Here is an 11,840-nt window from a genome sequence, read left to right on the forward strand (position 1 = left end):
ACTGATGTGCAACGAACCCCCTGGGGACCGTGTGACAATGCAGATGCTGACTCAGTAGGTCTGGGGTGGGGCTCCCAGCTGGTGCTTATGCTGCTGGTCCAGCTGGTAGAAGGCGAGGCCAGGATTTGAACTCGAACCCAGCATCCCTTACTTCTCCTGTTGTGCGGTGCAGCCTCTCATGCTGGACATGCTCATTTCGGAAATGAATGATAGTCATTTCTCTTGGGTCTTTGGTGGGCACTGGCTCTGAGCAAACAATTGTTAAGTAGACCAAACCACCATCATTATCCTAACGGCTGTCGTTTATAGAGTCAGCCAGTACCAGGACTCTTCCAGGGGCTTTACGTGCATGTCTTCAATCCTCAGAACAGCTTTAGAGGTGGGTTCGATTATTATTCCCATTTTGCCGATGAGGAAATTGGTGGCAGTTCCCACCCATGATCTAGCAGTGCCAAGTCCAGGGTTAGCCCCAGGTGCTTCTGGCTCCACAACCTCTGATCTGTGCAGTGCACTTCCTGTCAGACACTGCAAATGACTGTCAGACCGTTGCTTTTATTATCATCCACATCAGCGTCCTTTCCCAGTGGTTAGTCATCAGCAAGCTGATCCTTCCTTTTTCACTGGGTGAGCTCGCAGGGATTATGCACAGTGATCCGAGGTTAACCCCCTTTTAAAAAAATGGTGGTAAAATATATGTAACGTAAAGCTTACCATTTTTAGGTTTTCGGTCCAGTGGCATTAAGTACATTCACGTTGCTGTGCAACCATCACCACCATGGATCTGCAGAACTTTTGCATCTTCCCAACCAGACACTCTGTGCCCATTCACCACTAACTCCCCGTTCCCCCCTCCCCCAGCCCCTGGCAACCGCCCTTCTACCTTCTGTCTTGATGAGCTTGACTCCACTAAGTACCTCACGTACGTGGAATTCTGTAATATTTATCGGTTTGTGTCTGGTTTGTTTCACTTAGCATAATGTCTTCGAAGTTCATCCATGTTGTAGTGAGGTTAATTCTTTTGAAATGTGAATAATCACTTCCCACTCTGTATAACTCTGATTTTCATCCAGCAGGGCACACCTGTAGAAAGGTTTGAAAACAACAAAAACTCTAGAAATTAAGGACATGAGTGTTGATATCCTTTTCAGAGTCCAGGCTGAACTGAATAGCCCAGTGTGAGGACAGAGGGTGGTTCTGAACGGGGCAGGGCAACAGCCCATCACCAGCAAAGTGGTTACCTTTCTCCAAAGGTTACCAGTGTGTCGGCAAAATACAACTTTGAAAGTAAAGCTGGATGCCTCGTTGGTGGAGTCACCCTCGATACACAACTGACGTTCTGTTACAGAGAATCGTACAGAACCCAATGTGCACGTAGCTGTTCTGTCTGTGACCTTCAGTGGAGCTTCTTAAGTCCTGTAACCTTCAGTTGCTTCACTTACAGAGCGAGGGGCAGGATTAGTTCACCACTTACGACTCTTCCAGGTTGGAACCATTTCTGGGATTCCTTTTTGTTTTATTATGTTTAAAATCATTATTTCCCAAATGTCTTTTCTTTTGTTCTCTTCATGGATTTTGCCTTTTCCTAGTATCTTCTGTGCTATTTCACTTTAATACTTTTATTTAGTGCAATTCACTTAAGAAATCATGTGTATTTGAAGAAGAAACCTTACATAATTACGTCCAATGGAAAACCAGTATTGTTTTGAGTATCATAAAGCTACCCAGGTGGGTTTAAAGGTGGGACACGTATTTGAGCTCCAACTTTGTAAAATGCTTAAAATAGTAATTGGCACATACTTTACATCATTTAATTTTCACTATGACACCGTGGGGCTGGATACTATTCCTACCTCCATTTTACAGATGGGAAATTGAGGCTTTGAGACATTTTATACAGTGGCCATTTCCCGTCTTATAGTTGATATAAGCTCCATACGGCGTGGAATCTTAGAGCTGCAGCCCAAGTTTAAGTGGCTCAAGGATGGAGAACTGTGTGTGTGTGTGTGTGTGTGTTGATTAATATTTCTTTTCCACTGAAGTGCCAAGAACATGGACTAATCTAGATTTCTATTAATCTTATGTCAGCAACAATGACAGTTTAACTGGGAGAGGCTGATAAACATTAGTCTGTGAGGATGGGAGTGGGCCGTAACATAAACACACTTCTCAGAAGGGCTGAGAAAGAAAGCAGGGATGCCCAGACTGGCGCACTCCTGGTGTGTGTGTGGGGTTTTGCACGTGGTGGTGGCGGGTGCCTCTCACGTACGTGTGTGTGTGTGCCTGTGTTTGGAAGCTCACGCAGTGCCCCGGATGCCGCCGACGTTCACAGTGCTGTGTCCTGCCTTAGCCGACTTCTCGGGATGTTCCAGGGCTGCAGCTGGTCCCTTCCTGTCCTGATTGACAGGGCACACTTCATAAAGCTTGCAACCAACTTCCTGCAAGCCAGTCAGGAGCCTTGATAAGAAAGTGGAATTCAGGGCAATTAAGTGCGGGCTGAGCCCCGAGACTGCGTTTTCTGAGGGCGGTTGTGCGCCAGCTGCTTTCAGTGCCATTCCGTTCATTCAAGGGTGACTTTTACAAAGTAGCCTTCTTCTGGGCGCTGCCTTCAAAACAGAGCCTCAGCTGGGCTGTGTGTGAATCACTCATCCTATTTATAAGCTTCAAGTGGAAATCGGTTTGGGGAAGGGCAGAAGTCCGCAGAGGCTCAGCGTGGCAGGCTGGCTTAGACTGGGTGAGATTTGCAGATTACCCAGGGGCAGCACTGGGCAGTGGTTTGAACCTTTAGAGACACTCGGTTTACATTGTTGCTTGCTAGGTAGCTCTCCTGAGACGAATAACCTAATTTTCCTAAACCTCAGTTTTCTCATCTGTTAAGTGGGTCTTTAAAAAATTATGATAGACTATCCATAACATAAAATTTACCATTTTAACCACTTTTAAATGTACCATGTCGGGCTTCCCTGGTGGCACAGTGGTTGAGAATCCGCCTGCCGATGCAGCAGACACGGGTTCATGCCCCGGTCTGGGAAGATCCCACATGCCGCGGAGCGGCTGGGCCCGTGAGCCATGGCTGCTGAGCCTGCGCTTCCGGAGACTGTGGTCTGCAACGGGAGAGGCCACAACAGTGAGAGGCCCACGTACCGCAAAAACAAAAAACAAAAAGCAAATAAATGTACCATGTCAGTGGCATGAAATACATTCACATGGTTGTGTAAATGGGATTTTAGATAGGATTAGATTAGAGAGTGTAAGGTGCTTAGAACCACGCCTGATAATTGGAGGTTGTTCTGTAAGTGGTAACTAAGTTTACTATTATTATTTTGTATTATCTACTAATTGTCTTGTGCTTTTCAAAATATAATGCCTATTCTGGTGACAGGTGTTTCTTGGGTGAGGGCAGGTGCTAAGCAGTGGATGTTACAGAGATGAGGGGCAGATGTGGAACCTGCCACCTGCCTCGGGGGACTCAGCCTAGTAGGCAAGGTGAATTTATATACATATAATATATATATTTGTATATACATATGTAAGTACATATGTAATATATATTATATGAATGTGATATATGTGATGATGTGTACATGTATAATATATACATTATACATATATATGTGATAATACGTATATACGTGTAACATATATACATTATATGTATATATGAATAGGTGCACACACACACAGAAGATCGCTGCCATAAACGATAGTAAAACACTTCAAGAAGCCAAAGGAGAAGAGAGTGATTCCAAGGGGTGTGCGATACAAGAGAAGCAAGGTTAGGGAAAACATTTGTCTGGAACTTGTAGACAAAGTTTCAAGGCACTTTTTCGTTCACCTTGATTAATTCTTTTTTTTTTTTAATCGTTCTCACAATAATCCTGTGATCCAGAAGAGCATAGGGATCATGGGTTTCCATTTTCTGGTGGTAAACTGGGGCTCAGGGTAGCTAAGGGACCTGCTCCATGTCCCACAGATGGCTAGTGGCAGAGTTTGGGCTGCAGTGTGATGACTCAGAACCCGGTGCTGTGGGTCCATTTCATCTAGGGTCCCAGGCTGGGCAGAACACAGTTCTGATCGGTGCGTAGGTCTATAAAAGGTGGTGATGTCCGGTGCACAGGTAGGTATGTACACCACTGTGGAGGAAGGCAGTGAGATTTTAGGTAGGCCACAGACGGACGGGTCTCAGATTAATAGTTACACACTGTAGTGTTCATCAGAAACATCGAGCATGTGATTCTGTGGGTATTTCTCAGGACAAGTCTACACTGACGTGAAAATAGAGTCCTTGCAAGGAGCGATTTTAAGTAACAGAGCATGCAGTGGGTGCCAGGGACTGCAGTCGGGAATCACTGGCCCAGTTGTGCCAACTGGTCCTTTCATGAAAGCTCAGGGCTGCAGAGAAAAGGGCGACCCAGCTGCTTGTAAATTTTGGAAATTAATCCTCTGTCAGTTGCTTCATTCGCAGATATGTTTTCCCATTCTGAGGGTTGTCTTTTGGTCTTGTTTATGGTTTCCTTTGCTGTGCAAAAGCTATGGAGAACAGTATGGAGGTTCCTTAAAAAACTACAAATAGAGAAGTTAAAAAAAAAAAGAAAGAAAGAAAGAAAAGGGTGACCCAGCTGGCAGAGCCACGCAGGGACGCCTCGGCTGCTTTGGTCCGTGTGGTGTGAGCTGAGCTGATGCAGACGCTGACTGTAACGCTAACAGGCTCCCTGGGTCTTGCTCCTCTTTGTAGATTGCCGACTTTGGGCTTTCCAACCTGTACCAGAAGGACAAGTTCTTGCAAACGTTCTGTGGGAGCCCACTCTATGCCTCTCCCGAAATTGTCAACGGGAGGCCTTACCGAGGGCCGGAGGTGAGCAGCTTGCCTGGTGTGTATGGTGGGGGGCTGGAGGGGAGAAAAGAACTGAACCTAGGAATACTTTAAAAAACCAAACAAACATAAAAACAAGCAAACAAAGAACCGTTTCCTTATATGATTATAAAAGCCATAATATACACACCTGGGAGAAAAATCCAGAGCAGCCTAAAAGAGAAAATAAAGTTGCCTGCAATCTCCCCACAAGAGATAACCACGTAATATTTATGTGACTTCTTCTTAGGCTTTTTTTTCCAGTGTAGATCTTGTATTTCAAACAATTGAGGTCACTATTATATGTGTACATCTCGCCTTGTATTACTAACTTAAAATTGTGACTTTTCTGAATTTGCTATTACTAAAAACATGGTTTTTAACGATGACGTGATGTTTTATTGTATGAATACATTGTAATTTATTTAATCACTTCCCTAGTGTTAGACAGCTTGTTTTCAGTTGTTCCCTATGGTAGTAAGACAAGCAAGACAGAAAGCAAACAGCCTCACTCTGCAGCGAACCTTTTTGCGTGTATCTTTGACAACATGTATTTCTGATCAAGGAAATACATTTTAATTGCATCTTCTGATTCATGAGAAATACATTTCTCTGTGTGCCTAAAGCTTTCAGGGCCACTGTAAGACACAGGTATGTGAAAATATCGTTTTGAAAATGGGTGAGTTGTGACTGATTATTCATGTTTAAAGAGATAGTTCTATTTATAGAGAGATTCATCCACTCAGGATACTTTAAGTAGCAGCCATTCAGTGGGTTGAAATGTTTCCTTCCAAGTATTTATCTGTTTGAGAGTGTTCGGGGCAGGGCTAGAGGGTAAAGAGATGGATGCCAAGAGCCTCCGTCACTTGCAGTAAGGAGAAAGTCTTTCCAAAACAAGAATGTAAGGGAGGAGCCTAAGGTCCAATTTACAACATTGCAGAAACTTGACACTGTAAATTTATCACAGATAATGAATGCTGCTTTGATCCTCGATGATCCGTTTCTGAGGTTACAAGCTGGCAGCCTGTGATCTGGCCAGCAAGAGTGCTTTATTTGGCCATCTTTCTAAAAAAAAAAATTGAACATTTAATAAATGGGAGATTTCACATAAAAGTCTGTTTTCTGACTTCTCTTGAAAAAACAAAGGATCTAGCAGTGCTGGGCCTATATTACTATGTGACAGCAACTAGCCAGAGGAGGCTGCCTGTGTAAGATGGGTGAATGCCCTCTACAGTTTGTCTTCAAACCAACACTCCACGTGGTACCCCACCGTCTCTCTTTCTTTGTTCATGTTTGTTGTCTGCCTGGCTCTTGTAAGCATTTGAGTTTGCAACCCCTGATCCATTTGAAGAAGGTGCAGGATTCCTGGATTAGGAGTCAAGAACCCTATGTTCCAGTCTTACCTCCATCACTGGGATGGGGAGGGGCCTCTGGAGAAACCATTTAACTTCCTTGGACCTCAGTATTCTCATCTGCCAAATAGGGCTGAAAATAATCCGGGGCCCTACCTGTTTCACAAGATTATAGTGAGGATCAAAGAATATCATCTATTCAAGAAAGTTCTTCTATGGGTTGGGACCGTTGGTCTCAGTTTGCAACGAAAAAGTCAGGCTCTGAAACAGGCCCCAGGTGCACTGCCTATCAGGTGTCAGGCTGTGGTGGGAACCTGTCTGCCAGGTGCTAAATTCCATTCCTGGGGTCGTTGAGGGTGGCTGCTCATGGTCTGTGATGCTAATGGTTTGGAAGGGAATCTACTTCCCAGCTCCTATATGTCTTGTCTCTCTGCTCCAGGTGGACAGCTGGGCCCTGGGCGTGTTGCTTTACACTCTCGTTTATGGAACAATGCCCTTCGATGGTTTCGATCACAAAAACCTCATTCGGCAGATCAGCAGTGGAGAGTACCGGGAGCCCACGCAGCCCTCAGGTGTGTGCCCACGGAGGGTCAGCGGCTAAGCCGGGCGAGGCCAGCTCACACTTTCTGCTTTTGTGTCCATGTCTGTAAGGAGACTCCTGCTTTTTCCTCTTTCTTCCCCCCAGATCTTTGCCTTCTGGCAGAGCTGGCTTATTAGGCCACTTTCCCCAAACCTTCCCGCTGTGATATTTCCAGAACAGTTGTTCTACTCTGCAGGCTAGGCGTCCTGTTTGCTTGCTGTGTGAACTTGGGCAAGGCCCTTACCCTGTTTAGATTCTGTTTCTCCACTATAAATTCACATTTTGGAAAAGGTATTACGTGAAGTCCCTTCCAGTCCACGTAGACATGAAACCCCCTCAGTAGACTCTAAGGGTGGCAGCTGCTCTTCTGTACACCTTGCCCTGGCCGGGGGGTATGGCACATGGGTGCTGTTTCATGACCTGTTGCCACAGAACAAGTCTATCCCATCCCGCTCCCACACCCAAACAAACTCAGCAGTTTAAACAACATCTATTAGCCGTTATCTCTTGATTCCCTGGATTGGTTAGAGCTTTTCTGGCCGGCCTTGGGTTTCTCCTACAGTTGCAATCAGACGGTAGCTGGAGTTGGGGCCGATTGTGGGGACACCTCGGGGCCCCTCTGTGTGGGCTCTCTCCCCATGAGCTGCCTCCCCAGGCCTCTCTCTCTAGGAAGGAGCGTGGACTTCTTACATAGCAGCTCAGGGCTCGAAGATGGAGGAAGAAGCAGCTGCCAGGCCTTCTTAACGTCTGCTTGGAAGCCAGATGATGTCACTTCTGCCACGTTCTATTGGTCGAAGCGCCCAAGGCCATAAGCTCCATCTCTTGATGGGAGAGCATTGTTTGAGTGCAGAAGGGGTGTGTACAGGTGGCCGTATTTGGAATGTGGTTAACAGACACTTCGTATATTGCAGTACGCGCATCCTACGTGTGTATATACACACACACACGGTTGATTCTCATTATTTGCCGCAGTTGTGTCCTATAACATTGCTGTGAACGCTGAGTTTGTGAATACTGAAGCACTACTCATAGGGAAATACAGGGCTCGACTCCTGGGAGCCTCTGGTCACAACGTTTTTGTCAACTGATCAATCCATATCCTCGTTTTATGTATATTTCTGTTTACAGACGCCTCATTTAAAATATATTGTTGATTTATGAGCATCGAACTTACGGCCAACAGCACTTTAACTCATGCCTGAATGAGGCTTATCTGGCTCATATGTTTTCTCCGTAAGGTACATCACTGCCTTCTTGGCCTTAGAATCCCCAGATAGCACTTCAGCACCACGCTTGGGGGCCATTTTAAACAGTGAAATCACCAATAAAAAGTGCAAATATGTGAAAAGCATGAACTAAACGGACTGTGAAACTTGCTTACGGCATGAGAGCAGAAACAAGAAGGCAGTGCCTTGTCACCTGGTTCTGCTTCAGCTGGGAACACACATGCGCATTGTGGGGGGGGGGGGTAATTCACATTTTTTGCCAGTTCGTGGAAAGCACCTTGAGTATTGATTTGGGGGTTCCAAATACATTTTAATGAGTAGGCGAATTTACAAATACAGAATCTGTGAATAATGAGCACTGAGTATTTTATATGTATAAACAGGTATAGATAATGCAGATATCTATGTCTGTACATTTTTTCAATAAGCTAACCCGAGTATTTTTGTTTGTTTTTAGAAAATTCTGGGTGAAATCTATGGCAGTCGTTTTGCCTGACCAGCTAACTTGTGTCAGCACAGTTTCTGGTACACTACAGGGGTTCAGAAAACATTTATTGACCGAATGAATGAACTTCCTGTTACTCTTCAGGGCTGCGGCTCACCCCTGGCTCCATTGCCAGGTCCTGGCCAGTTACTCATTAGCTACATAAGTAGCTGAGGGGAGGTGGCGCCTTCCCAGGATATAATTCAACCCCCATTTGGGGAGCACGGTTTGATCTTAAAAGGCGATTTATAAGCTGTGAGAGTCTGTTGGTTCCTGTGGCCTCCTCAACATCCCTTTGGGGCTTTCCCCTAATTCTTTGGCAGCAGAAATTGACAAATGGAGTTTTTCAGACAGGCCGTAAACGGATAGCAGATAGAGATCAGCTCTCTGATCTGACAGCTTGGTAGGCTATGGCTTATGTCAGAGAGGGACAGGAGGTGAGCACTTGGGTGTGGGATTCAGAGCCCGGCCAAGGCCCGGGTCAGGCCAGCCTTGGGGACGGCCCCCTCTCAAGGCCCAGGCGTGCCAGGTGTGAACACCTCTCCATCCTTCTCTGTCTCTCCCTCTCTGATGAGAAGCCTTTTCCTTGCCATCTCAGCCCTAAATTTCCTTTTTGTGCTGACACATTTTCCTGGTGACCTGAGCGCTGTGTGTTTATATAAACCTAACTTTGGAGGACTAAAAGCCATGGTAATCTATACCTGTTTTCCCATTTAGTAAAACGATATCCACCAAAGGAATGGTGGGGCCCTGCTTGGGGTCAGGTCTGGATTCTTTCTTGGTTACCTGGCCTTCCCCATTTTATACAGATCTGAGTGGATGGAAGGTCAGCAGTTTGACATTCAGTCAGTAGCGTGGAAAAACATGCGGGGCTCTGATAGCCCACTGGCCTGTGGCTCTGAGTCCTGATGACGCTTTCTGATGGACAGTCTGGAAGGCTACGGCTTCCTGCTCCATAGCGTGGCTTCACCAGGGCTCCATTTGGATCTTTCCTCAAATGAGTGTGTCTCCTTTGCACCCCCGGAGCGTCAGCTTTGGAAAACCAAAAACTCCCGTAAAATGTATCCTTCCTTCTGCTTCTTGTCCCATAGATGCCCGAGGCCTCATTCGGTGGATGTTGATGGTGAACCCCGACCGCCGGGCCACCATCGAGGACATTGCCAACCACTGGTGGGTGAACTGGGGCTACAAGAGCAGCGTCTGTGACTGCGATGCCCTTCACAGCGCTGAGTCCCCACTCTTGGCCCGCATTATCGACTGGCACCACCGTTCCACAGGGCTACAGGCTGAGGCTGAAGCCAAAATTAAGGGCTTGGCCAAACCCGGGGTCCCCGAGGTCATGCTGGAGCGGCAGCGGTCGCTGAAGAAGTCCAAGAAAGAGAACGACTTTGCTCAGTCCGGCCAGGACTCGGTGCCTGAGAGCCCATCCAAGGTGAGTTCCAAGCGGCCCAAAGGGATCCTGAAGAAGCGGAGCAACAGCGAGCATCGCTCTCACAGCACCGGCTTCATCGAAGGTGTCGTCAGCCCTGCCTTACCCCCCGCTTTCAAGCTGGAGCAGGACTTGTGCCGGACTGCCGTGCCCCTGCCAAGCGCCCCCGAGGCGGAGGTGCCAGCTAAACTCAGCCCAAAACAGTCGGCCACGATGCCCAAGAAAGGCATCTTGAAAAAGACCCAGCAGAGAGAATCGGGTTACTACTCGTCCCCGGAACGCAGCGAGTCTTCGGAGCTGCTGGACAGTAACGATGGGCTGGGTGGCGGCATCCCCTCCCCGAGCCCCCCGGATCCGGCCAGGGTGACGTCCCACAGCCTCTCCTGCCACAGGAAGGGCATCTTGAAACACAGCAGCAAGTACTCAGAGAGCACCATGGACCAGGCCCTGGCCAGCCCCGAAATGCCCACACTGGAATCCTTGCTGGAGCCCGGCATCCCTGCCGAGGGCCTCTCCCGGAGCTACAGCCGGCCTTCCAGCGTCATCAGCGACGACAGCGTCCTGTCCAGCGACTCCTTCGACTTGCTCGACTTGCAGGAGAATCGCCCTGCCCGCCAGCGCATCCGCAGCTGCGTCTCTGCCGAAAACTTCCTCCAGATCCAGGACTTTGAGGGGCTCCAGAACCGTCCCCGGCCCCAGTACCTGAAGCGGTACCGGAACCGGCTGGGAGACAGCAGCTTCTCCCTCCTCACGGACATGGACGATGTGACTCAGGTCTACAAGAAAGCGCTGGAGATCTGTAACAAACTCAACTAGCTCCCCAGGGTGCAAGGGTGGGTCGGGGTGGGTACAAGGGAGGAGTGGGAGTGGTGACTGGGCTATGGACAGAGCTGGTTACCTCTTTGCTGGCCATGACAACAGACTGAAAAAGGATCGGTGCTGTCTTGCTTTGGCCAAATTTGCAGCCTTGAGCCAGTGCCTATGAGGGAGAAGTGGGCTCTTGGCCAGTCCTGCCAACTGCCAGTCAGAAGTGGGATCCTCATTGGCATTTGCTTTATGGCACCTCCGAGAGTCCAGGGGAGGTGGTGTTGGCCAGCACTTAGGGGGTGGGGAGGGAGCATATGGGAGAGGAAACGTTTCCCTAGAAGTCGTCCACGTGCTTCTGGAGGAGGGCAAGACAGACTGGGGTCATCTGCTCTGAGTGAACTCAGAGCTCGCTCCTTCTCTCCTCATGTTAGCAGGCTTGGTCTGCCTGCAGGGGGTGGGCACGTAGATTTTATCTGAGCTTGAATCGGTAATCGATGGATAGGGGCTGCTGGGTGTGCTGGTTTGAGTAGCCCAGACAGTGGGAAGGAGTGCTGTGATTGAATAGTATTGGCTGCCATGGGGATGGGAAGGGGTGCAGTAGCACTCATGCCGTGTAGTTGCCATCCTTGACCTGGCTAAGCCCTGGGAGTGCTAGTGTAGATCCCGTGGGATCTATGTTATCTCTTTCATGCCACTCGTGTGGCATTTGTTAATTTGCCACTCTACCTTGAATGGAAGACAAGGGCCTTGGTCAGAGAGAGAGTGCTCTGAACACTGCTAAGGACTTAGAGTCAACCCGTGGTGATTTTTTGGCTTTTTGTTGTCTGCCTCTTCTTTCCTGGTGTCTTCCTGGCTCTTCAGCACAACCTCCAAGGGTAGACAGGGAAAAAGAGGTGGTGTCAGAGGTCAAAACTACGGTGTATAACAGAGCTTGGAACCCTCTGTGATCTTTTGCAGATGAGTGGAAGTTGATCCACACCAGCAAGGGGACAACTTGTCAATTTCTTTAACATCTTAATATTAACTGGAATGCTGCCTTGTGGGTTCTGACCTGTGTGAATGTTTTAAATTGGATGTGATATCGTCCATAGTTCCCAAAGGAGTAACTCGCTC

At 47.8% G+C, this 11,840-nt stretch overlaps 1 protein-coding gene across 1 annotated transcript in view; it reads left to right on the forward strand.

Annotated features, from left to right (window-relative positions):
• The window catches only part of NUAK1 (NUAK family kinase 1), a 66,923-nt gene extending 56,153 nt beyond the window's left edge, over positions 1–10,770 (forward strand). The window contains exons 7-9 of the mRNA XM_024732125.1: positions 4,733–4,852; positions 6,641–6,773; positions 9,583–10,770. Of these exons, the coding sequence (XP_024587893.1) occupies positions 4,733–4,852; positions 6,641–6,773; positions 9,583–10,736 (1,407 nt within the window). The 3' untranslated portion in view covers positions 10,737–10,770. The remainder of the gene's footprint in view (positions 1–4,732; positions 4,853–6,640; positions 6,774–9,582) is intronic.
• The last annotated feature ends 1,070 nt before the right edge of the window (positions 10,771–11,840 follow it).

The sequence above is a fragment of the Neophocaena asiaeorientalis genome, unplaced genomic scaffold, assembly GCF_003031525.2.
Source record: "Neophocaena asiaeorientalis asiaeorientalis breed wild unplaced genomic scaffold, Neophocaena_asiaeorientalis_V1.1 scaffold418, whole genome shotgun sequence".
Taxonomy (NCBI): Eukaryota; Metazoa; Chordata; class Mammalia; order Artiodactyla; family Phocoenidae; genus Neophocaena; species Neophocaena asiaeorientalis.